At 40.3% G+C, this 27,204-nt stretch overlaps 1 protein-coding gene across 2 annotated transcripts in view; it reads left to right on the forward strand.

Annotated features, from left to right (window-relative positions):
- rictor (rapamycin-insensitive companion of Tor) overlaps positions 1 to 27,204 on the forward strand; it is a 165,204-nt gene that overhangs the window by 54,633 nt on the left and 83,367 nt on the right. For both annotated transcript variants that reach the window (XM_068387213.1, XM_068387214.1), the window contains exons 11-16: positions 2,233 to 2,415; positions 6,303 to 6,511; positions 12,495 to 12,584; positions 12,841 to 13,042; positions 13,803 to 13,972; positions 20,646 to 20,850. In XM_068387213.1, the coding sequence (XP_068243314.1) occupies positions 2,233 to 2,415; positions 6,303 to 6,511; positions 12,495 to 12,584; positions 12,841 to 13,042; positions 13,803 to 13,972; positions 20,646 to 20,850 (1,059 nt within the window). The remainder of the gene's footprint in view (positions 1 to 2,232; positions 2,416 to 6,302; positions 6,512 to 12,494; positions 12,585 to 12,840; positions 13,043 to 13,802; positions 13,973 to 20,645; positions 20,851 to 27,204) is intronic.

Here is a 27,204-nt window from a genome sequence, read left to right on the forward strand (position 1 = left end):
CCTTTCCCAAGCAAGTGTGCTTTGGTGAGCAGGGTTCTTTCAGGCAAGAGCACTGTTCGAGCAAACACAATTGACAGATCCATGGTGTAGGGTTTCAGGCTATCCCTACATCATTGCATGGCAAAAGAGCTTAGTTTCTCACCATCAGTCGACCTTTTTGCTAAGCAATAAGATAAGAAACTTTTTGAATTCTCCCAGCCGCAGACTCTCGTCGAAGTTCAAAGATGCCTTCCAACATCTCTGGGAATCTTAGACACTTATTCCATTCTTCCCCTTTTTCACTGTCTCTCCAATTCCTTAACATTTGTTGGAAGACATCGAGATTTAGAAGGACCATGACCCGCCGCCTAGCAGCCACATTTTGAATGGTACCCACATTAGGGTTTTATCTCTGTTCCTTCACTGGGAAAGTTCCTCAATTACCATGATAAAGATACCACTCAGTCCCTGATCCAAGTGTTCAACTTGGATTCAGACCTGTACTCTTCAAGAGGTTTGACTAGACTCTTTGAGGAGCTGGGATAGTCACAGTCTTGACCTCTGAAGAGCTAAAGCCACACAGAAAGTTTTAAACGAGTCCTCAGGTCTCATAATTGGACCTAATCAAACTTGGTTTAGCCCCTGGGAAACAAGTAAGAAAACAGCAGATATTTTCCTCTAGCACTAGCCATTCTGAAGGATAATAGATCTGTATCACCTTGGTTTAGTAGTCCATGGCAAGCGCCTAAAATCCAAGTAGCTATTTCTTCAGTTGATCTTCCTCTTTTCCCTACTAAGGTGACTAGCAGGGAAAGAATGACTTACCTTCCTGTTCTTAGGGGGAAACATTATGAGTGTTCCTTCACTATGGAAGGAACGAGAGATCCTGAAATGCTGTTTAGTCCTGGCTTCATTGGAACAGTCAGACACGCGATCCTACAAGGGAACAATCCCGGACGCAATTACACGAAGCAAGAATATCAGATCTACTCTAGCTTTCAGGAATACCTTGTCAGTGATGCAAGTGTTAAAGGCTGGAGTCTGGGAGTCCCAGGCAACCTTCACTGCCACTATCCATGGGAGTATACCCACAGGTCTATAGGTGTGTTTTCATTGTAACGTGGTTGCTGTTCAGCAGGAGCTGACCTAGCTCCTTACAGGAGAAGAAACGTTTAGTTTAAGGTAAGTGGTCGCGACGTTAGTTTAGGATAAGAAGTGGAATGTCTAGCTCTTTTCCTCTTTGCCTTCCCCTCTCTTGGGGTGCAGCAGTTCCGGTATTTGCTGGATTGGACGTTGATGTGGATGAGGTTCCATACCAAGCAACTGTTCTATACATGTCATTTATATAAGTATTTCTCTCATCCTCCTTATGATGGAGAGGATTGATAGAATGTAGGATACATTACATTTAATTGGTCATACATTGTGATATATCCTTCCCAAGATATAGGCTCTTCTTCAACTGTCTGTAAGTGGACAGAAACCTAGCCTAACCCATGAGAATCTATTGTCAAGTGGTGGGAGGAATCAACACACCCGCACTTCTATTATGTCCGAGTGTATTGACGTCCTGGAATTTTAAACCAGCCAGTATGATTATAGGGGCTTCCTCGCTCCTAAGAATGTCTCCTATTAAAGGACGAAGGTTTGTATTTGTGTAGGAGCAAATCACAAATTCTAAGATTAATTTGTATTTTTTCTAACTACGTAAACTTGAGTCCTTAAAGTTTCATTTCCTGCCCTAAGTGAAGCCTAAAGTGTGCTTACTGGCTAAGGAGTCGGGCTTCTCAGCCACTAGCCAGTAACTTTCAACACCTCATTATACATTTTATCATTATACATTTTATCAGTCAAGCTCCAACCAAGCTGAAAATATACTCTTGGTATTAAAGGACTCAAGTTTGTATAGTTCGAAAGAATACAAATTACTTTTAAAATTCCTGGTTTTTAGGTAGAAATGATGGGAAGCTGTAAAATATATGCAAAGAGGGTGTACAGAAGGTGAATTTTGTATGTTATGAAGTAGATTAAAATTGCTTTGGCTGGTAGATGCTAAAATCAAATCAAAATAACATTGTAGAAAACATTTTTCTACAAAACTAGATTATTTCATATTTTTATATACAGTACAGTATATAAAGGATTTGATTATCCATTATATAAAGGATTTGATTATCCATGCCCTATTTTGATTTTGTAGTGTAAGGATTTTGTTTATTTTGTTAAGGGTTAATTATTTTTTTTATTTGACAGTGGCCAAGTGAATCAGTGCAGAAACTGGAAGAGAGCAATTACAAGTTATTTATAAGACGGCTCTTGCACTTTTATAAACCAAGTGCAGGTCTGTTTGTGAATATTGAATTGTCTCATGACTTTGCTCAAGTATATGCTCAGGCCCTTTTATACTTTTGTGATTTCTTATTGAGTGGATCAGAGGTAAGTGTTTAACTTGTTTACTATTGTTTCATAATTTTATGTCCTATAAATTTTTCATTTTTCCTGTTGCATATGTGTTCAACCAAACACCCTTGGAAGATATGCTTGGACATTCTTGGAGAAGAATTAGAAGATATAGAATTTGAAGGAGTAATGACAGAAAAAATCTAATTTATTATTATATAGTGTTAAAATGTTTATAAGAAAATTATTATGGTTTGTCCATTTTGACATTATTTTTGGAAAGCAGATATGATACCAAGTTCGAAAGATTATGCGTAATATTTCTTTAAATCCTGAGTTGAGATAGCTTAGTGGGAACTATGTTGATTCACAGTATGTGAACCCCAAGATCTAGCCACACTCATAGCTTGATAGATTTCACTACAAATGTATTGAGCTTACTGTCCCTGTAGGCTTAGGGATTAGCAGTTTTCAGGACACCTTTAGGTCAGCTTGTTAAGTTACCAGTAGCTATGGCTTAGTTCCATAGACCTAGCTCGGGTGGGGAGGTGTTTGAGTACAGACCATATATATGATCGTGTTCAAGCTCTAAGACATTGTACGGCAGCAAATGGTCTTTCTCTTGTTTTATACTCGTGAGTAAACTGTATCTCTTCTTTTATACTTGTGAGTAAACTGTAAACATGTAAGTTGTTCATAGTTCCTCTTTACTGTACTAAGATAGTAGGTTGGCCAGGGCACTAGCTACCCCTTGAAATACTATCACTAGAGAGTTATTGGGTCCTTTTGACTGGCCAGACAGTACTACATTGGACCTCTCTCTCTCTGGTTACGGCTCATTTTAGTTTTTGCCTACACGTACACCAAATAATCTGGCCTACATCTTTTCACTTTCTCCTCTGTTTTCATACACCTGACAACATCGAGATTACCAAACTGTTTTTCTTAGCCCAAGGAGTTAACTACTGCAATGAAATTGTTCTGTGGTTACTTTCCTCTTGGTAAGGGTAGAAGAGAGACTACTAGAAATGGATGAGGAGGGGAGAGGACTTGTTTTTTTTTAACAGATTTCACCACTGGTTCCATGTCTCCACAGGTCAGCAGGCCTGGTTTCCAACCCCAACCCCCCTTACTCTCTTTCTTTCTTTTTTCTCTTTCTATCTGTTACTATATAAATTGGTGTTTCTCTCTTTCTATCTCTGTTACTATATAAAATGGTCCTCTCTCTCTCCTCTCTCCTCTCTCTCTCTCTCTCTCTCTCTCCTCCTCTCTCTCTCTCTCCTCTCTCTCTCTCTCTCTCTCCTCTCTCTCTCTCTCTCTCTCTCCTCTCTCATATCCAGGAATATCTGTTAATGATATAGATAAGTGCCTTGGCTTGAGTATGAAGGTAGTCACATGGTGAACCTAAAGCAGGGGAATGGTCCATCGTGTGAGTTTGTGTTACTGTGTACTTATACAGCCAGGTCCCTCCTTAGTCGGCTCCTCCTCATGTCAACCATCTCTAAGATGTTGTCCTCAGCCACTTCCTGGAATTTTTCGGCTGCCACTCTCTATGCCAAGGTAGATCATGCCCATTTGCTTAAAGGCCCTCTTCTAGACTGAACCTGACAAAGGTCCCCCTCACAGTTGTGCCACTAGATGTTTCCAGCAGGCATTTGCTACCTGTTGTTTTATGTCATATGATTCCTTCCATGTTGCCATGCAGTACCTAAATGGAAGTTGAATTTTCTGGAGCATTAACAAAGGTAAGCAGGAACTTGAACTCCAACCCTTCATTCTGCAGGTACCAATTAACTTCTATCAGGAAACAGTGGGGGAAACTAGTTAAGGAAGAGGTTGCTTGGCATTCACACCTTGTGCATCCAGTATACATGCAGAATGTTCTTGTTTTGATGCTGTACTGCACACAAGTTGACCGACATATAAATAAGGCCAGGCTGAATAAGGTGACCTGCTGGCTTTGGAAGTCCTACCTTTGTCAATTTGGTGTCTTCATTGTAAGTTGGTTGCTATTCTTCTATGAAATGGTGGAGCAGAGACTTGGATTTCTCCCGAATAATGAATGGGTCAATGGCTACCCTTTTACAATGATGATCCTTGATCCACACAAAAAAGATCTTTTCCATTCAGATAATGCTCTTGTCCCCCATCTATGAGATATTCTTCACACTGTGTGAAGCACTTGTCATTTCGGCATCATGAATTTCCATGTTGTTTTTCTCCTTGTACTGCACAGTATTCTCGCTCAGCCCTTAAAGTTGTAATACAGCCACATTAGACAGCCATTCCTTGCACTTATCAATTGTCTCTACTTTTTGTTTAAAAATCATAATTTTTCTCTGCTACCTAGAGCTAACTTGAGACAATTATGAGTTAAGGAGTACATTAGTACCTCAGTTTATGAATAACTCGTTATACAACTAAATTGGTATACGAGCATAAAAATTCAAACCAGTTCATGATCGTTGTATTAGTCTGTGAGCAAAGATTGCCATCGTTATGTACATTTTTAATGAGATTAGCATGAAATCAGTCATGTTGTTTATTGGAAACATCCCTGTCTGGCTATTTATTGGACTGGGGTTCGAGACCCATGCAAGTTCCATAATTTCTTGTAGTGTTTTTAATCTCACCATCCTTATGAGTTAAGAATGGGGGAATTTAGAGGGAGCCAATAGGTCTACCTGCTGAATCATCAGTAGTCATTGTCTGGCCCTCCCTGGTCCTAGCTTGGGTGGAGAAAGGTCTCAGGAGCTAATTATATCTATGTATGGTTAGTTTCAAGGGCATTGTTCACTGTCCCTTGCCCCTACCATTAATGAGCAACCTTTAAAACCCAGTGTTCATGTAATTTTTACCCTATTTTCATGCCATTTTAAAGAAAAGACAATGCACTCATCTCCAGATTGGTTCCTTATCAAAATTGAATCTAAGCATGTAAGTGTCCATAAAGCATAAATTAGCGATTCAGTTAGTGATAGAGTGCAATGTTCAAGAAAGAGAACTCCTGGTATTTTACCAGAAATGCTCCTTGAGGGAGATTCTCCTTCCAAGTATACTTTATTTTGCGGATCTAAGTATGTGTGTCATCAAAACAAAGAAGATCAAGGTCTGGCTGTGTTACTGTACCTGCATAATATATTCTATATTTATATAACCTCCTGCCATATTTTTTCTTTCTCTTAAAAACAGATTTTGGGGGGCAAACTTTAGGGAGTCTATAATTGTGTCTTAGTGATCTCTCTCAACTCTTATAAAGATATCATTTTCAAAATCTCTTGTACCAGTCATCTTTGATAAAGGTAGACTGTGTAAGATAATGCATCAAATAGTAACATTAAAAAAGATAAAACCATTGTTGAATTATAAAATTTTTTCATGCTGAAGTTATTCTTCTTGTCAAATTAGAATCTTTTGACCCATGAACATTTGATTGTCAGTCCACATGACCCATGACACAATGTTAATACTACTATTTAAACATGTGAATGTCTTGACCTAAGTCAGCAGTGAATGTCAAGTTCTAGAAATCAATTGGTTCTGAGAATTTGGCAAACAATTTTTATTTTATTCATTGATTAAATGTTTGAAAAGCTGCAATTTACTAAATAATACTTTTTTATATAAAATCCTTCAGGTTAGGCTTATAAGAATAAAGAAAATTTATTCAGGTGTCTTTTAGGTGCTAATCTTCTTAGTGGTTACAGTACATATACAGCATATGAAAATGATAAGCCAATTTGCTTCAGTAATGTACTGCTAAATAGCCCCAACTCCTGACTATGGCATACAGGTCGATTTGGGTTAAGTGTCTCATGTTACTGATGTAATAAATATTGATTAGAGTTATTTCCCAATAATGGTAACCTGACTGAAACAAATAGTCTTCTTATGTAAAAATTTTTGTTTCTTTTTGTTTTCAGGATGACTGTGGCAAGTACTTAGAAGAACTTCTAGTTGATGTTAGTAGAAATTTGAGTTATGTGGTTTGTGAGCGACCACCCCATGACGCTGTCTTATCCCCATCCCACCTCAATACCACTACTTCGCAGCATTACTTTTTGTTGCTTGGAAGACTGTCGCATCGTCAGAAGGGATATGATATGCTCCTCAGAGCTGGAATCTTTCAGCAGTAAGACAGTTGATGATATTTGGTTAGAAAAGGCATTTATCTGGAAATGGATAGTTAGTTGAATTTTTCTATCAGGGTGAACTTTACAATTTATCATATAGATTGTTTCCTCTTATTTATTGTAACTAAGATATGTTTATTGTTGCATTATAAAGTTTTATAATATGTTAAAAAGTATCGCATAATAAATTTGATCTGTAGCAAGCATTTAACCATTCATGCAAAGCAAAAGATGCTGAACACACTACCAAATGCTTACTGTTTTAGGTCAGGGCTTTCCCCAAAAAGGGATCAGGCAACAGATAGTGAGTGGTCTTGAGTAGGTATGCTTCAAAGATACTCTGTTAGTCTTCAACATTTTAAATTCTATCAAAAAGGGGTTTTAACAAAGGAAAATCCTATCTTTTGTGGAGGGTCTGTGAGGCTGCCAAGTACTTTTATTTAAAGGGTAGAACGGAGTCCAATACAACATGATATAACAAAGAAATATTGTCTTTCCTCTCCTAGGGTTAGTGTATCAACATGCAAGGCACGAACTCTTTATCGCCAATGTTAAAATCATTTGCTAACTAATAGCACATCACCCAATGAGAACCATTACTAACACTGGAGACAATGCTTACCTGGGTGTTTGTTTCTTATCTGGCAGCCATCTTTTCAATCCAGGAGAATATCTCAGTTATGTCCCACTTTACTTTACAAGTCTAGGGAGGTATGATGGTCTTTGGAATCACACAGTACCTCCCCAAAAATATTTTTTTTTTTTTATCAGAACTCCTTGTTTTGGGTTAAACTTCTTTGTGGTTCCCAAGAACTAATACCACATCATGAAACAAGGTAGATTCATTCACAATTGTCAAGTCACTTATAACTTGCCAATTGCCTAATGCATTCTTAAATATGCAAAGAGAAAGACTAAAAATTCAACCCAATCACCTCATGGAGGAAGTCCTTGGAGAAAAAAAGCGAGATAACCATCATGGTGCCTATGGTAAGGGTCCCTTGAGAATCCCTCTCCTCAACCCAGTTTTTCCTGTAATGGTCACAATCGAGCGGAGCACCACACGAACATGTTGAATCACTTGGATTCGTTTGAGGTGCTGCAATATCTTATTAGCACCCTATGTCTAGATCAACTTATAAAGCTCTGGATATCTTGAAGTTGTATATTAGCAAAAAAAGGCTAGTGAAGACGCAATTCTTTTTTTCTTAAGTTTCATAGATGGAGAGTGGATTGGTCTTTTTGACGAAAGAGGTCCTGAGACATGGATAGTCCTGGTAGAAAGGCACTTGATGATCTGGGTATTTGAAACAGACTTACCTCTACTGATGATGGGGATCACTGCAAATATGCCTGCAGGATAGTTACCGGACAGAGGTCAACATAATTTAGGCTAGAAATCTGAAATGTAAAGAGTGTCCCACTTTAGGAGAGACTTTTCATTCGTGGCCATAAAATATGGGCAGGAAGGAGGGTGAGGAACTCCTGTTCTCTACAGAATGCTGCAAGTTCACTAATTCTTGCTCCCCAGGGTAATCCTCTTAAATTACAGCTTTCGGAAATAGCTCATGTACATTAATAGAGGAACCATCTGATTTGGGCAATATGAAAGCACTCAGTTGACTGACAAATACACTGAAGGAAGTGTACCAACAGTTGTTGCAAAGCAAAGGACTAAGTAATTTTGTGAAACATGTCCAAATCCAATCAATATGAAAAATCCTCTTGAAGGTTTTTGTCAACTATTGATGGGTTAGTCTTCTTAAGACCAGAACATATCAAAGTACCTGAAGCTCTCAAATCTACATTTCAGATAGAGTTAAAAAACCACTACGAGATTCTTGAAAATTTAGAAGACCAAAACAGTAATAAAACTGATCTTGAAAACTTGAATAATAACATCATTATCCCCCCTGAAAGAAGTAGCAAAGAAGTTCCAGGACACAAAACCCTCTGACAACAGCAAATTCTCGTAAGACACAAAGAACCTCATGAAAAAACAGAGAAATCTCGAGCCCCCATCAACAGTCCGGGAGAAAATTGAAGCAGCAGAACTAAACGAAACTACAGAAAAAGAAACCAGAAAACCTTCGAAATAGAACGACAAAAATAATTGAAAATGTCATCAAACAAGGCAAAGGGTTTAAAACAGCAAAAAGAAAACTTGGACAAGGGAAGCTGCAATTCACTGGGGTGCTAGAAGAAGACGGATCCCTTACAACCAACCGTGATGGAGTAGCTAAGCGAGCAAGAGAGTACTACCAAAAGCTTTACTCCTCAGAAAGATGTTACCATCTTCGTGAAAGAGCAATTCAACACCTATCTCATCACTTTCCAGAGATCACAGCAGGCGAGGTGCGACTAGCTGTCAAGCAAATGAAGAAGGAGAAAACACTGGGACCAGATAACATCACGTTAGACCTAATAGCAGATGCTGATGAGCCAAACCACGTCAGACTGGCGCAACTATTCAATGAATGTCCGAAGAAGAGCAAAACGCCAAAAGAGTGGAATAAAGCTATCCTCATTCTACTCTACAAAAAAGGTGACCCCAGTGACATGAACAACCAACGGCCAATCAGCCTCCTTAATGTTATTTATAAAATTTTCACCAAAGTTATCACCAACCGAATTGTAGGAAAGTGTGATGAAAATCAGCCAAGGGAACAAGCGGGCTTTAGAAGAGGCTACTCCACAATTGACCATCTACAAACAGTAAACCAAATCATTGAGAAAACAAATGAATATAAGATACCACTAGTAGTAGCACTTGTAGATTACACCAAAGCATTTAACTCGGTTGAAACTGAGGAGGTCCTGTCTGCGCTGGAAGAACAGGGAGTTGACTCAGTTTACATTAATGTACTCTGTCACATCTATGACCATGCAACATCATTTATTCGCCTCCTCAAGGACTCTGAACCATTCCAACTTGAGAGAGGAGTCAGACATGGTGACACTAGCTCACCCAAACTGTTTACTGCCTGCCTTGAGAGAGCTTTCCGACAACTCAACTGGCAAGAAAAAGGAATAAAAATAGATGGAGAATATCTAAGTCACCTAAGATTTGCTGATGACATCATTATCATTGCTCACACTAAACAAGAGCTTCAACATATGCTCACTGAGCTAAATGAAGCAAGCAAATCAATTGGCCTCCACATGAACTTCCAAAAGACCAAAGTCATGAGCAATAAATATACTGAAAATGTAGATGACATACTTGAAATTGAAAACCAGCAAATTGAGGAAGTGGACCACTACATCTACCTAGGACAACAAATCTCTCTAGATGATGCCTGTAAAGAGAGCGAAATAAAAAGAAGAATAACCCTTGGTTGACAAGCGTTTGGAAGAGCCAGTACAGTGTTAAAAAATAAGAAGATTCCTATCATCTTAAAAAGGAAAGTCTATGATCAGTGTATCCTTCCCACTGTCACCTATGGGGCAGAAACTTGGAATCTAACAAAAAAAGCTTTCCCTTAAATTACGAACAATGCAGAGGGCACATGAGAGAATTATGTTAAATCTAACATGGAAGGATAGAAAAACAGCTAAATGGATACGTCAAAAAACTAAAGTAATGGATATCCTTGAAACCATTAGCAAGCTCAAATGGAACTTGGCAGGGCACATTGCCAGGATGACAGACAACAGATGGACATCACGAACAACCTTGTGGACACCCCGAGGATACACAAGAAACCGAGGAAGACAAAAAACCTGCTGGTGAGATGACTTAGACCAATATAAGCAACAGTGGCACAGAATAGCTTGGGATAGAAGTCTGTGGAGGAACCTGGGGAAGGCCTACATCCAACAAAGGACTTTTGAAGGCTGAAATGATGATGATGATGATGGTGATGGGTTAGTGTCCTATCTTCAAAGAGATAGATCAGAAAGGAAGCTAAGAAGTCGTGGGTTCTATGGCATGAGATCCTTTCCCTTAAGATAGCTATCCATGCCTTCCACATTGACTGGTATTGTCTGGTGGAAGATCTTTTACAGCCCACCAAATAGAAAATGTTGGCTAAGAGGTCTCTTATATGTTTGATAGAGGAAGTCCAGGGGTGTGTGTGCCCAGCTAACTACCATATGTGTGACTCGGCAAAACTCATAGTCACTTCGTATATTTACAATGAATTGTCAAAACTGATCTAGGCAATGGTCAGGCCAGCATAAACGTAACGCTCCTGATATAGGCTATGCTGTATAATTTATATTAAATCTAATTAAAACTCATAACAATAATTAATAATCTAGCATAAAGTCCATGTTAAATGGGACCCAGTGAATGGCTTTAGTATGTGACAGAACATTCATTAAAAAACCATTGTTTAAAAAAGAAAGTGACTAAGTAGTGGCACCTGTATAAACACAATCACCCACATCTAGCATTCATCATCTCCTCCCACGCCTATTGATGCAAAGGGCCTTGATTAGATTTTGCCAGTCATCTCTATCTTAAGCTTTTAAACCAGTACTTCATTCATCATCTCCTACTTCACGTTTCATAATCCTCAGCCATGTAGGCCTGTGTCTTCCAACTCTTCTGTGCCTCGTGGAGCCCAATTGAAAGTGGTGAACTAATCTCTCTTTGGGAGTGCGAAGAGCATGCTCAAACCATCTCCATCTACCCCCACCATGATCTCATCCACATATGGCACTCGAGTAATCTCTCGCAATTTCGTTTCTAATCCTGTCCTGCCATTTAAATCCCATTATTCTTTCAAGGGGTTTATTCTCAAATCTACAAAATCTGTTGGATATTGTTTTTTTTTACACCACGACTCGTGTCCTTACAGTAACACCGATCTCACTAAACTGATATATAGCCTGATTTTTATATGTAATTTCAGGCAATTTGATTTCAAAATTTTACTTAACCTAGCCATTGTCTGATTTGCTTTTTTCAGTCTTTCATTAAACTCAAATTCTAAAGATCCTATATTAGAGATCATGGTTCCTAAGTATTTAAATTATTCCACCTCATTAATCCATTCTCCTTCCAATGATATTTCATATGCCATTGCATATTCCATTCTCATCATCTCTGTCTTTCTTCTATTTATCTTGAGCCCAACCTCGTGTGATATTTCATGCATTCTGGTAAGCAAGCTTTGCAAGTCTTGTGGTGCTCCGCTAATAAGGACAGCGTCATCAGCATACTAGGTCAGCTAATTTCCTGTTACCAATCAAATCCAATCCTTCACCATCCCCAACTGTACTATGCATTACAAAATCCATGAGGAGGATAAACAACATAGGTGACAACACATTCATTTGGAACTTAGTTAACTGTATTTTAGTACTTAGAAGCTGAGGTAATTGCCCGGCTAGCCATTATCTTCATCATATGCTATGGTTCTTAATGGGTGACATGTTGTTAGTCACTGGATAAATTCAGAATTGAAGGTTTTGTGACGAGTTCAGAACCTGAACTCTTGGGTTTCCCTCATATACATAATGAGTCTACCTTGCACTTGATACACTGACCCTAGGCCAGGAAAGACACTATTTCTTTGGTATTTAATGTCGTATTGCCTTTAAAGGAAAGGAGCCTAGCAGCCTGATTTATCTATAAAATAGATATAAATTGAGAAAAAAATATTCTTGAAAGTTTACTTTTGTCACTATTATTCCACTCTGTGTAAATTATATACTGAGTAATGTTAAGATTATTGTAAATTTTGGCATCTTGCTTAGTTTGTCTATATATGAGTGAATTCAAATAATTTACATATTAGGACTATTCTCATAAGCTGTTACTAATAATAAGTAGACATTTGCCTTTTTATATCTAAAATCTTATATATCAAACTCTAAAGTTCAATAGTAAATACAATAGTTAACAGCTGTGTGATAATTAGATATTTAGCTTTATGTATTTTTAGCACATGCATCCTTATTTGAATAAGGAAATAGTTTTTGTTTTTGTTTTCAGTGTTATGCTGTTGATTAGTCTCACTTTTAATTTTACAGGTTGTTGGAGATCGTCAGTATATCGAACAGTGACATGTATGCCAAGCTTATTTGCACATGTCTTGATTATTCAATAAATGGAATAAATAGGTATGTTCCAATTTTTTAAAGCAGTTTAATTAATCTTATGCATATGCAGTACTCGTGTATTTATTTTTTATAATTTTTAAGCAGAATTCATTGATAAGGAATAAATATAAAGTTTAAATCTAGATGTAAAACTGTTTAGATAAGAAATTGATATCAAGAATTATTGGATGTATTGTTTAGGTACAGTAATTCTTTACACAAGGAAAAATCATGTCATTACTTGTTGTTTTGTATGTATAATCTATTGTCATTTCAGATCAATATTTAGCAAAATTTTGACGGGATGCCAGGAATCTGCTCGAATGTATGCCACACAATTTCTTCGAACACTGGTCCGTGTTGGGGCAGATAACTTTGCCGGTTGGGGCATAGAGCTTCTAGTAGGTCAGTTGAATGATGAGAGTCGTGTGGTTGCTCTAGCTGCTCTTGATGTTCTAGATGAAGCCTGTGATGAAGAGGTATGTATGGTGTAAACGCAAAATAATTTCATTCTTATTGGTTTTACATCTCTTACTTTCGCTACTTATTTATGTAGAAAGACCTCTGCTGGGATTCTGTTGGTTGGTAAAGGTGAGCTTTGTGAAAGCTAAACTTAATCTTAAATCATGGTCTTTTCTATATGATACTGATTTGTTCTCAATTTTGAGCCTATATTTTTTTCTTTTAGTTGTGTAATGCTTAATTAAGACAAGAATAAGACATTATAGTATAAGTAGTTTTTCTATTCTTTCTACTTATCTTTAATCGTTTAATTATATTCTATAAATTATGCAAATGTAAAGAATTAAGTATAAATTGTATTTGAAAAATGCTTTAAAAGAATTCTGAAGCTGCTTAATTTTTGCGTATCTCCATTTCAGTTTTTCTTTTTTATTATTTTTTTTTTTTATTCTATTTTGCATTTTTAATTACTCATGCCTTGTCTACATAAACTTAAATCTATGCAATATATATCCATGTGTTATAAGATCACTTTTGAGTTGTAATTCCTGTCTCTCTCCTTTAGTAGGTTATACTTCCAAAATTCCAAATTGAAACCATAGTTTTCCTTTCAAGAGTACTTGGACTGCTTTTCACTGAACAAATTTTTCTCTTGTCTTTCCCCCTTTATATTAGTGACCCAATTGCTCCCTATTTTGATGAGGGTTAATAATTTTCTTCTTAAACTCTTCAGTAGGTCATTGTCATTTTAATCCTCATTTCTGGAATTTCTAACAGGAATATTTAGAGTCAGTCATGAACTCTCCCCCTTCTGTCCTTCACCTGGGAGATCGAGGTCAATTGTTGATGGCCAAACTTGTGTCTTCTCCTAGAGGATTCAAAGCATACTATGAAGCAAATTTTATCAGTACATTGCTGGACAAATGGGCTACAACTTATAATTACAAGTAAGTTTTAAAAGTTCAGTATTTACATGTAATTTTTGCAAAAACAGTATTTTGTTTTTATGATACATAAAATTTCAAAACAAAAGTTCCTGACTCCTGTAGCCCACATTGGTTGAAGTATGTATCACTTGTTATTCAATTTTTTTATGTTATGGTGACATCGTTGCTTCCCAGATGTTCTACAGCACACTCCTCTGTTGCTACTCTTAAGCAAAACCTTTTCCCATTTTTTTGCTTCAACTCTTTGTTTTATTTTCCTTTAGTTTGAAGTGTTGCTAGGATACTATATATTAATAAATGTTATACAGTCCTTATATGTTGTTCATAAAGTTAGATAAATGTTGTATGAGTATATAGTGAAAGACTGGTTTGTATCGAGAGAAACAAAGTGGTAGTTACGAGAAAGAATATGCATTGTATGTAAAAGAGACAACATAGCAATCATGAGGTCTCTTATCACCTTTATTGGTGGGGTTTATTCGCATGAACTTCTCCACATGCCTTAGTTATTGTATCTATCCTTCTCTCCTCTGTTTCTTGAGATCAATGAACTGGAAATTTTTGAGATGGGCAAATACATTTCAAAGGGTTTAGAGGCTGTTGAAGAAATAAAAAAATAATCATTATGTACAGGAAAAGCCTTAGAGTTGGAAGTTGGTGAAGAAGACTTCACACAGGTGTTATCTTTTTAGGCTAAGGAACTGGCAGATGAAGTACTAATTAATGAAACTTGAAGATCAGAAAAAAAGTGGAGAAACAGAGAAGCAGGATTATTTGGATGAGCAGGGATAAAAATTCATGACTACAGTACTGGCTGATGTGTTTGTACACTTTGATAACAGATTGAAACTTTAGGAAGATAGGGGGCTAGCTATGAAAGGTTTGCAAAAGATGAGTGATAAATTTAGGATAAAGTTACTTGTTATAGATGTGTATATGAGGAAATGAAGAAATGTGCAATCCAATGTAGCTTTTTAAAGAGATCAACTTTCAGTGCATTCAAACCAGTTCCTTCAGCATCTCATGCATGTTTGGAAGTAAAAGAGAAGTGATTGGTGATTTAACTTTTAAGTGAATCACTAATGAAAGAGAATGAGGACTATTAAATTAATTACCCTACTCCTGTTTCATCCTTTGCCTCACCTAATAAAAATGAGTGCTACGTTGTAGCCATTCTGAATATTGAACAGGCGAAGTATGAAATCTATAGTAGATTTTATTGATTGAGATTGATACCAATGCTATACACAGGAACTGTTTCTATAAATCAATGTTAATTATTATGTAAAAAGAAAAATCTGTTAAGGAAATTTATTGTCATTTATTACCAATCATTGTTCATTGAAACTTTATGCAGGATAGATTTGACTTGGGTTAGTTAGGCTAGTCTTAGGTTAGCACAGGAGTTCAGTTTATAATTTATTCAATTTAAAATGGGATTTATAATTGGAACCTCATCATTAAATAGAAGATTTTTTGTACAGTGCAGCTGTAGAATTTTTAATTGCATTGTATGCACACTATATTGAAATCACAAGAATAAACCATGTTTTCATGACTAACTCACCTCAAAACTGAGTTGAGTTGGTAAATGAAGATTTTCTAAAGTTGGAAGTTCAAAAGCAGTTTGGCAACTCTTACCTTGTCATTTTACTTCCTTTTTTAGGTCCGATGTGCAGCGTTGAGTTGACTGCACTTTATATTACAATGGAGTAAAAAAGTTAAAAACTTTAGTACTGGGTTGTGATATCATGGAACTACTGTTGATGGCGTTAGTATTGAAAACACATGCTGCTATCTTTTAAACTTTTAAAACAAAAGATCTTTTATCACGGTACTTTACCACTTTCCCAGCAAATATGTAGCCTTCATACTTAGTGATGTTAGTGAGGGTGATAGGCCATTCAATTAGTCGTGATTGATGACTAATGTACGTAACTGCATTACATGACAAATCTAAATGCTAGACTAGTACCTTCAGGATTTAGCAGCTGCTATATCTTTGCCATTGCTGGGAACAATAAAAAAAAATGTTTGAATTTCTGCTGGTAACATCCATTTCCATAGGTAATTAAATCTACACTCTGCAGCCATGAATATTTATGTATTGTCAGATGTGAGCATGATCTCACTATAGCTGTACAAGTATTTTACCCATTCTTTATAGTGGGAGGTGTACAGTATCTTCAACTTCATCATTAGCACTGCTGTGAATTTGTACTGTAATGTGGTTCGAGACAAGGTAGAATGTGGGATTCAGTGGGAGGTTTAATTCATGGTTTAAAGAACCCTCTAATGGATAGGTGTGTTTTCTTCCTCTGATATTTTTGTACAGAGAAAGAAATAATATCCAATCGATGCATAATTTTGATGGATATAACATTCAGTAGGCAGTGTTTTTCAATGTCTCAAGTTGCTGTAACATCTCCGCAAGGTCCTTCTCTGTCAGCTCAGCTTCATGCTCTTCAAAGTTCCAAGACAATGCCCTCAGCCACCTCTTGGAAGCCTTCAATGACCACTCTTTGTTCCAGTTCCTCGATTTTCCTCACTAACTCATTGAAAGCATTGTCAGGAGCAAATCCCTTGAAATCCTTCCCACACAATCAGGACCACAAATGTTTCCAGCAGGCATTTTCTGTCTGTGGCTTTATATCCTAGATGTGTTAGTTCACCATTGAGAGGTCTTCAGCAATGTTGAATTTCTTCCAATATTGTATCATTTTCTGGATAGGATCATCATCCATGACTGATGGGAATCTGGCCATCACACAATTGTTGTAATGAACATCAAAGTTTTTAATGAATACCTAGTCCCTGAGTTTTATAAATGATATGGTTGGGAGAAAAAAACATTACCTCTACATTGTGTTGAAGTATCTATAAAGATTGTTAATGTCCAAGAGCATTGTTCTTATAAGTCCGAGGTGTTAGGGTGAGCGTAAAGCCCGTCATCGTCAACACTAACTTTATTAAGTAGAAAATAACACACAAAAACAAATGGCAATTGGCGAACCTCAGGTCGGCAGAATAAAGAACAAGGAATCCTTAACGTCATAAAAGTATACTGTTGATGACGCAAGGGTATAAAAGTGTTGGAATCTACAAAAGAGGATTCAATCATTTATAATGTAAAATAATATGCTCAATAATGAATCAATATATGACAATTGTCAAGAGTTAGTAAGACTTTGAAATTCAACTCTTGCTGCTGCAGACACCTCTCAACCTCCAGCAAGAGGTAATGGTGGATCATATCTAAAAATAGGTTGTTCGTTGTTCAGACGACCTTATTTTGTATAAGAAACTGAGGCAGGAGGTTATTCTTATAGAAGCGAAGTTCAGTTGGTTTGTTAGCTTAGAATTAAAGCCAGGGTGGATGAGGTGAGCTGCGGTATTCCACATATTATCAAGGTGCACCTGGGGAGACAAAGGAAAAGACTTTTTATTAGAATGTGATGCTTAAGGTAATATCAGAAGAAAGTGCTCATTTATGTAACAACCATGATGAAAATGAAGTAGAAACAGAAGATTTTTATATTAGAACTCGGGAAAAGGAGAAATCATTTATATAAAGAAAACACAAAATACATAATACAAAAATTTGAATAGAGGAGCCATTGTAATGACAAACTGTCTTCTAGAATCTACATCCTACCTATAACTGGCTGCCCAAAAACCATCTTGACATTCTTCTTCACAATGAAGATGCGCTGTGGTGATATCTACCAAGTCTGTTAAACAATAATTACGATATTTTTATTACTAAACTCAAAACGAAATGTTGCTTAATTACAGTATAGTAATGTCAAATTTTTACAAAAACTGTACAGTACTGTATTACAGTGCACTTCATGTACACCTATTAGGTTAATTAATACATTTTGATATACGACATGAATACCTTACATAGAGTAGATAAATTAAAAATATAATCTTTGTAAAATACATATTATTAAAAGGTTCAGTACTGTATGCTGTGTACAGAATCGACTAACCTGCTTCATCAATAATCCAGACTTGCTCAGGTTTGTTCCCCTTTCTCAGTTTTTATCTCTTTCAGCTCTGATGGGAAAGCTTATGCTGCCTCATGGTCTGCTGATGCTGTCTCCCCTGCCTTCTTCACATTTTCCAGTGAAAAGGACTCACATGAAGTTATCAAACTACCTCTCTTGGTTTAAAGGGTGCAGGTGAAGAGGTTTCACTGGTACTTTGTTTGTTCCTCAGTACTAGACTTGAAATGTTGGAAGAGAGAATTATCCTTTTCTCAGATAAGGTTAGGTCTACTGTTATGCCTTTGCAGTGCTGATCCTCAATGTACATGAACAAGGCTTTCTCCATGTTGATTATTGCCTTGTCTCTCACTAGTAATATGTGTTTAGCACGGCATGGGCACTTGCACTTACAGCAGCATGCATGCTGGTTTTACTTTTCTTCATGTACCCCTAAGTGCCTTTGTTCATATGGGACATTCTCCCCTTAGCAGCAAAAGACAACTTTCCTACACTTATTAGCAATGGAGATCCTTTTTTTTTCCGAGGTCAACACTCTTCTGGCAATTTGTGGCAGACTTGGGTGATTGTTGCTTGTAGGGGCCATGGCAAAAGTTGAACATAAAAAACATGGAATAAAAGGATAGTAAGCACGACAGTGGTTACAGCGAGTCAGGCAAAGTGTAGGTGAAGAGCTGTGAGGTAAACAGGTGAAAAAATACAATGGAAAGTGCATTGAGGATGATTGGAGGGAAGCATAACGATCAAAGATAGGATGAGATCAACAAAACATAAAATTTATTGCTTGATTAATATTGGAGGCCTTTCGAGGGATAATACAGATCTGTAGAACTCAAACCCATGAATGTCAAGAGATGATTGTAATTGCATGTTTAGAAGTTCCATTGTAGGTGAAGGAAGATTTTCTTTTGAATGATTACAAGCAATTGCTCATATTATCTTAGGGTTTCATTGCCCCCAGATATCCCAGAACAGCATTCACCATTTTGTATAAATTCTTATGGATATGCTTCCTTCTATATTACCCATTATTTTCATCATGCTACATGTGTTACAGTGCTACTTGTATTGAACTTAGCTGATTTATTTACATGGAAAGCACAACACTATCCATGGTTAAGAAGACCCCACCCATACAATTTCTAGTATTGTATGCTCTCCTGCTTGAAAGGACTCGATCACTAAACTGTTTAGCTTCCTTGGGTAAAGGAAGGTCTGTTATTGCAATAGTGGTGTAAAAGCATTTATGGCTTTCAAGTAGATTTCATTACCAAACACAGCAACTCTTTAGCACCTTGTAACCATTTCCTAGCTATCCATTTGGATGTGCATATGTGCTTCCTTTTCTTCATCTTGTTTCTGCTGGTGCACCAGAAGAATAGGGCTCATTTGAATAGTACTGCGAAAGTATTCCTAGACAGTTTGGCCCTCCTAATCAGGGTTTCTTCAAATCAATGCTAGTTTACACTAATGTAAGTCCTTTTGAATAATTTTCTTCCATTTATGTGAGAAGAAATGAGACACCTTGTGAAATATTTGACTTTTGTAAGTCCTCTCTTTCATCTCAGGTATATTATTTGCTCAGCTTTAAGGAAATTGTCTGTTTCGTTTGTTCTCTGGTTTGATGACTATCCCTTTCACTTTATCTTGTGCAAGGTTTTGAGTGGGTATTTAGCCTTAGAGTATATCTGCCATATTGGTCTCTTTGACATATTAGACGTTGAACAATGGGAACTCATTCCTGTGTGTCCCTTACCATAGCAACAATCACCTTGTAGCATGATTACAGCTTCATCTCTAACATAACACACAACTAGTAGATGATCTTAGTACCTCCTCTTCTTACCACACTTCTAAAAAGTCTAAAAGTGTTTGCAATGGGGAACCTGTCCAGAATTTGCTCATTTATGAGTTCACAGTCTACAGAATTACACCTTAGTTCTGGCAGAACTTTGGTTTAAAGTAACAAGTATAGGCACCTACTGCCAGGCCTCCCTCCTCCCCTCTCTTTCTTCAAGAGAACACTTATAGACCGACCCTTGGATTATAAGACCCATTGGCCTTTTATGGTTGCCCAAGCAGTTTTTTTTTAACTTTTTTTGCTCCTTTTAGACAAGTTTACATCTTGTCTTAAGGTCTAGGTTGGGCTTAGGCTAGTAGAGACTTGTCAGAGGTAGGGTCCCTTCCCTCTCTCTTAATCTCTTTCAAGTTAGTGATAGCTCAACTTTTTTGTATAGTCTTTTGACTGTAAGAGAGCTACACAATCATGCTTCAATACTAAGAATTATATCTAATGTTTTATCTCAGTCTTTACTTTAGCACAGCGTAGGGGCTGATGTACAGTGCTATACTTACATCCTCAAGTAATGTGATTTATACCTTCTGGGCTAAATTTTAGTGATGAAAGGCCAAGCTAAGTTAACTAAAACTATAAAATTCTTTACATAATCATATACATTTTTAAACATTCCCGAGAAATCTCATTTATTATACACTGCTAAATATGTCGATTATTTTACTGAAATTGTTCTCATGTTGTGTTTGTCATTACAGCATATAAATCCTATTCAAAATCACTGCCAACCCCCAATGCTTTTTTTTCTATAGCGTAAGAATCATTATTTAAATCGGAAGGCTTTAGATATTTTTATTTTACTGTATAGATATGTCCGGTTGATGCAGACTGCGTTAGCCGATTCGTTAACTCAACACCAAAGAGGAGACGATGGTACTTACGGTAGGCGTACTGGCAGCAAGCATGTTGTTCATGATGTATTCCTCTTACCTCATCTATATGGTTCATTGACTCAACACAAAGAAGGCTTTTCTGTTTTGATGCAGCATGATGCTGTCAAAAATATGGTTCAGGTAAGCTAATTCTGTAGTATTTATTTCTTAACCTTACTTGCTGACGTATAAGAAAGTATTTTTAAATGTGAAAAATTTTGAAAGAACTGTGACACAACAAACTTACAAAAGTATGAATGATTTGCCTTCTATTAAAATAGCTCTTTAATCAAACAAACTTGGACTTATATTCCATCACTTATTGGGGAATTTAATGAGTCCAGAAAAAATAAGAATTACAATGGTATCTTATTTTACTGTATTAAATGGATATAATATTCAAAGTTTTTTGGGTTACTCCCACGTCGTTACATACTCATTTGGATAGTGCTTGGAAGTGAAACCCTCCTAGATGTTGTGCATGTGTGTTGCTCATCTGTTGACAGAATGTTTGCTGTGTGTAGCTCAACATTTTTTCAGATAAACCAGAAAGAAGAGGAGATTTGTAAATCATTATTTGTTCCAACACAAATACTTACCTCGAACTACTTTCTTAGGAGTTACCTGTAATCTCCTCTCTACCGACCAGAGTTTTGTGTAGTATACCCTACACCCGTTTTCTATGGAGGGCTAACCCGGGAGTAAGAGAACGTGCCCCGAGGGTAGCCTTGAGCTAGGTTGGCGTCAGCTTGGGTCCCGTTAGCCAGTAAGTTCTCTGGTCGCGACGTGATACCATCACGCCGCTCTCGTCTCTTACGACCCTTTGTGTCCGACTCGTGTGTCCCGTGTGGTATCTCTGTGCTTATCCCTTGTGTTCTTGCGTGTTCACTGCTCTTCCTTGTGCTTTCCAAGTGTATTCCTTGTTGATTCCCTTCGTTCCTGTGCCTTGTGGTTGTGTGCGAGGGAGCAGATCCGCCGTTGTCCTGGCCCTAGAGCCGGAAAGTCGTGTGGAGCGTTCCTTTCCAAGCCCGAAGTAGACCCTCACTCCCTTTGCTCTTCCTGTAGGGGCAGGATGTGCTCGCCATTGGATACGTGCATTGAGTGTGTTAATTGGAGTGAGATTCAGTGGGTGCGTTACGGCACTAAGAAGAAGAAGTAGTCGAAACGTTCGCCCAGGAAATCTACCATCTCTTCGCCATTACCGTCACCCAGTGGACGGTCCGACGGGGCTTCTGTCTCGACTTCCCCTACCCAGAGTAGGGGACGAGGTAAGTCCGTGGCGGGGAAAGAGCCGAGGGCCCTTCCCCAGGAGTCTAATGTGTGTGAAGTGGGGGTTGCTGGGTCTTCTCAGGCTAGTGGGGGGCCTGGTAGTGCTGTGTCTGGGGGTTCTGGAGACTCTGCCCTTGTGCTTGGGGGGCACATTTCCTCCGATGACCCCTTGTGGTGTAGTAATGTTGTGCCTGTTTCTTCGCCCGCTTCGTGGGCCTGTGTTTCAGGTTCTTCAGCGGCTGGTGACGCCCAGGGTAAGTTGGACTCCACAGTAAGTGAGCCCTTTGGGTGGAGGCTCCCTAAAACGCCAGGTAGGTCCCCAATGCGGATGGAAGAGGGGCTGGATACCTGGTTCCCTTGTGTAGTGCGCCAAACCTCTTTTCCAGCTCCTCTGACGGCGGTTCCAGAGACCTTCCTACAACCCTCAACCTCTGGTACGCAGCAGGTCGCGAAGCCCTCCGTAGCCCCCGCTTCTGCCCGTCGTTCAGGTGGTACAGTTTCGTCGGGCTCTTCAGATGGTGGGGCTTCGTTCTCTTCAGAAGAGGAAACGAGGAGGAGACATCGGCGACGGAGGGAGCGGTCCAGGAGCAGGCGTTCCCGCTCAAGATCCCGTTCGAGGTTCAGTAGAAAACGGTCCCGTTCTCCACGGAGGAAGTACAGCAGGAGTAGGTCCCCCGATGGTGATTAGGTCTTCGTTCCCCGTAAGTCTGAGTTGCAGTGTTCCCCGGACCGGCAGTCCAGGGATTTCTCGCCACGAAGGCCATCCTCCGGACGCAGATATGACCCTCGCAGGGAGAAATGCGAGAAGGCCGCTTCAGGCAGGCGTAAGGCCGCGAAGCTTCCGGTTCACCCCTCCCAGCGGGGGGAACCGTGCTTCCGTACGGGCAGCCTGGCCGAATCAGCACAGCTGGTTCGGCCCTCGGACTTAAAGGAACAGTTCCCTCCGTCGGGTCAGCCCACGGGATCCGCGTCCTCGTCCCCCAGAGAGAATACACGAACGGTAGTCCTCGCTGGCACGGCGATGCCAGTTCTGACCCCCGAACCTGGTGCGGAGGTTCCCGCCGGGGAAGACCGGTACCACCGCAGGGGAGTGCCTGTTGTTCCAGAACTGAAGCGCCCGGTGGGAGTGCCCGGTGACCCGGCTCCTCGGGACCAGGCGGAAGGTACTGCTGACGGTAGAGAAGGTTCCCCGACCGAGGACTCGGCCTATCGGAAGGTTATAGGCCTGATTCGAAGGCATCATCGGATTGAGGAACCGGTCCCAACCGATGAAGACTACTGGAGGTCCAGCCTGACCCGCTTGATGCAGGCACCCGTCCAACAGAAAACCTCCCTGGCCCTGCCTGTGGCCCGAGATCTCGTCCTGGGACGGGCTCATGTTGATAGAGTTGTGGCAGGCAATGCCAAAGCTCCCAAAACGCAGAGCTCCTCGAAGTTGCTCCAAGGGCTCAAGACACAGAGTAGGTTCTATGTGCCAGAGGGACAATGACCGGGAGCCTGCAAAGTGGAGCCTGCCCTCGACGTTCTGGGACAGGGTACCCCGGAGGACAGAGCCTCTTCAGCCCCGATTTGCTTTTCGCAGTCGGAGGCTGCGATGATGGAGGAGATGTCGAAAGACTTGGTGCACGTCTCCTCTTGGTTGGACTGGTGGGCTTCCACACTGGTAGGTGTTCAAGCCACATATGACTTAACGGACCCGGAGCAGCAAAACCTCCTGAGGGAGCTTATCATCTCCGGTGGCAAGACCCTGAAGTTCCTTACGTATCAGTCCCTTGCCCTTTCAGCGCATTGGGTTCTTCGCAAAAGGGACACTATTCTGGCGAAGCTTTCCCGGAAGGTCCCAGACAGGGAGGCGAGGGCCATCTAATGAAGATCCTTCTCCCTTTCCTGTCGGGGCAACCCAGGAGGGCGAAGGACTGGCAAAGGCTAATAGGTCATCTGGTGTCATTGGAGAAACTGGTTCCCCAGGGGAGACTCAGACTCAGGGCCGTCCAATGGAACCTGAAGAACTTCTGGAACCAACTGGACTCGTCCCAGAAATTAATTCCAGTCCTGCCAAACACAATACCCTCCCTGGAATGGTGGCATTGCCGGTCGAACACGCTCAAGGGGATGCCCTTCGCGACCGAGCCTCCCGAGATGCTCCTATTCACAGACGCCTCCAACCAGGGATGGGGAGCCCTTCTCCTCAACGGGACGGCGAGAGGAACCTAGATGGACGGGGAGAAAGGCCTACACATCAATGTCCTAGAGTTGAAGGCAGTCCAAAAAGCTTGCCTGCACTTCATCGATCTACTAAGGGGAAACACTGTGGCGTTGATGTGCGACAACGCCACAGTGGTAGCGTACATAAAGAAGCAAGGAGGCCTAAAATCAAGGGAGTTGTGCGATCTCGCCCTAGAGATCCTGGATTGGGCGGAGGCGAACCAGATAGTGTTATTGGCAAGGTTCATCCCCGGGAAAAAGAACGTCCTAGCCGACGGTCTCAGCAGGATGGGTCAGATAGTAGGAACAGAGTGGTCCCTCCTCCCAGAAGTAGCCATTCTCATCATTCAACGGTGGGGTTCCCTGGTGATGGACCTCTTTGCAACCAAGCTGAACGCACAACTCCCCGTGTATTGTTCTCCTGTCCCAGACCCAAAGGCAGCCTTGGAGGATGCCTTTCAGCACAAGTGGGACAACCTAGACGTGAACGCTTTTCCCCCCTTCACGTTGATCAGGCAAGTGCTCAACAGAGTAAGGGCTGCCCGGAACTTAAGGATGACTTTGGTAGCGCCCTGGTGGCCGGAGAGAGAGTGGTTCGCAGACCTAAAAGACCTGACAAGCCATCCTCCGTGGCCACTCCCCGACAGGCCAGATCTTCTACAACAGCCACACTTTCTCAGGTTCCACGACAACCCACAGTCTCTACGCCTTCACGCCTGGAGACTATCGAGCGCCTCCTGAGGAAGGAAGGATATTCGTCAGGAACGGCTAAGAGGATGTCGCGATACCTGAGAAGGTCGTCGGCAGCGGTCTACCAAGCGAAATGGGCCTCTTTCACGAAGTGGTGCGCTTCGAAGAGCATCAAACCCCTCAAAGCCTCAGTCCCAGATATCGCAGACTTTCTAGTATATCTCAGAGACGAGATAGGGATGTCAATCCCATCTATAAAAGGAGTACGAGCAGCCTTGGGTCAAGTCTTCCTTCTGAAGGGCATCGACCTGGGCTCCTCTAGACACATCTCTATGCTTGTCAGGAGTTTTGAACAGTCCTGCTCCCCTCAAACTGTTAGGGTGCCTCAGTGGGACTTGGCTAGGGTCCTGAAGATGTTAAGTAGCCCCCCGTTCGAACCAATGAAGGATATTGTAGACAGGGATCTCACTCTCAAGACGGTCTTTTTGTTGGCCTTGGCCTCTGCGAAAAGGGTAGGTGAGATCCATGGGCTGTCTTATGACGTCTCTCATTCGAAGGGGTGGAGAGAGATCTCTTTCAAGTTCGTCCCTTCGTTCGTGGCGAAAACCCAGAACCCAGCAGTCTGGGATTCTAAATTTGAGGGGTTCTCTCTGCCAGCTATTCCTAGGACTGGGAATCCTGAGGATTTGAGGTTATGCCCTGTCCGTGCCATTAGGAAATACCTTGAGAGAACTGCACATCTCCGGCCGGGCATCAAGAGCCTTTTTGTCTCCACAGGTGTTACAAAGAAGCAGGTATCGAAGAATACCATATCCTTTTGGTTGAGACAAGTTATTGCCAGGGCCTACAAGGAGGAGGGACTAGCCTTGCCAGATACTCCCAAGCCCCATGACATCAAAGGTCTGAGCACTTCCTTAGCCTTTGAGAAGAACATGGCAGTGGGCCAGATCCTTCGGGCGGGCACCTGGTCGAACCAGTCGACCTTTACTGCCCATTACCTCAAGGATTACTCAAGAAGGTCCTTAGACGGGTGCTCCATTGGGACAGTCATCTCCGCGCTCCAAGTGATTTAACGGTGAAGCCCCAGGCACAATCGTGGATAGCAAAACCAGGAGACACAGGTTCGTTCCTTTTCACCCTAATCCCCGTTTCCTATCCCTATCGGAGATAACCACACTTATGTAACCAATGAAGAACACGTCTCTGCAACTTTGTTACTGGACTCAAAATCAGAAGATTTTTCAAAGGGTGAGTACTTAGACACTAACGTGAGCTCTTTGTGTAGTTTACCCTACCGTTCGTTTCCCAGTTTTTAAGAACCTAGTTCATATCTAGGATTCTTGGCATCCGCTTTGCTGGGTCTGAAGGTCAGGAAGCCACTCCCACCTCCTAAAGTGTAAGTCTCCTAAGAAAGTAGTTCGAGGTAAGTATTTGTGTTGGAACAAATAAAGAATTTTAAGTAATTTTTATTTTTCCTAACATACTTACCGAGAACTACTTTCGGGTAATGGCCCTCCCTACCTTCCTCAAGTGCCTTTCTGTCCTTGCAGGGACTTGTTGCAACATCCGAGGAACTTACTGGCTAACGGGACCCAAGCTGACGCCGACCTAGCTCAAGGCTACCCTCGGGGCACGTTCTCTTACTCCCGGGTTAGCCCTCCATAGAAAACGGGTGTAGGGTATACTACACAAAACTCTGGTCGGTAAAGAGGAGATTACAGGTAACTCCTAAGAAAGTAGTTCTCGGTAAGTATGTTAGGAAAAATAAATTTTCAATATTAAACTTACCCGATGATCATATAGCTGTCAGCTCTGCTGCCCGACAGAAAAACCTACGGGCGGAATACGCCAGCGATCGCTATACAGGTGGGGGTGTACATCAACAGCGCCATCTGTCAAGTAGGTACTCAAGTACTCGATGTCAACAAAGAACCAATTTTCTCTCTGTCGTGCCACTGGCAAGACCTACTAAATACGCTGTTACTAACTGGATTTGTTTTCACAACTATTTGGTGAAGTACACTATTCCAGTTTTGAGCTTTCGCTATGCAGGGGTTTTATCTTCATTTCAAAACTTGAACTCGTTTTGGATAGATTTTATTTTGGTGACAAAGAGAGTATGGACTCTCTTTCACTTTTAAATGGCCGACCCTTCCCTTAGACGGAAGTGTGTTTAGGTTTTTAGTAATTTTGCTTAACACGTTATAGATCTTTATATTTTATATCTCTCCGCCTTTATTAGGCCTCTTCGATTAACTTTCCTTTTATTATAAACATATAAAAATAAATTTTTATGTTTTGTTTATTTGCGACCTTTCCTTTTAGTAGGCG

Source organism: Palaemon carinicauda, chromosome 14 (assembly GCF_036898095.1).
Source record: "Palaemon carinicauda isolate YSFRI2023 chromosome 14, ASM3689809v2, whole genome shotgun sequence".
Taxonomy (NCBI): domain Eukaryota; kingdom Metazoa; phylum Arthropoda; class Malacostraca; order Decapoda; family Palaemonidae; genus Palaemon; species Palaemon carinicauda.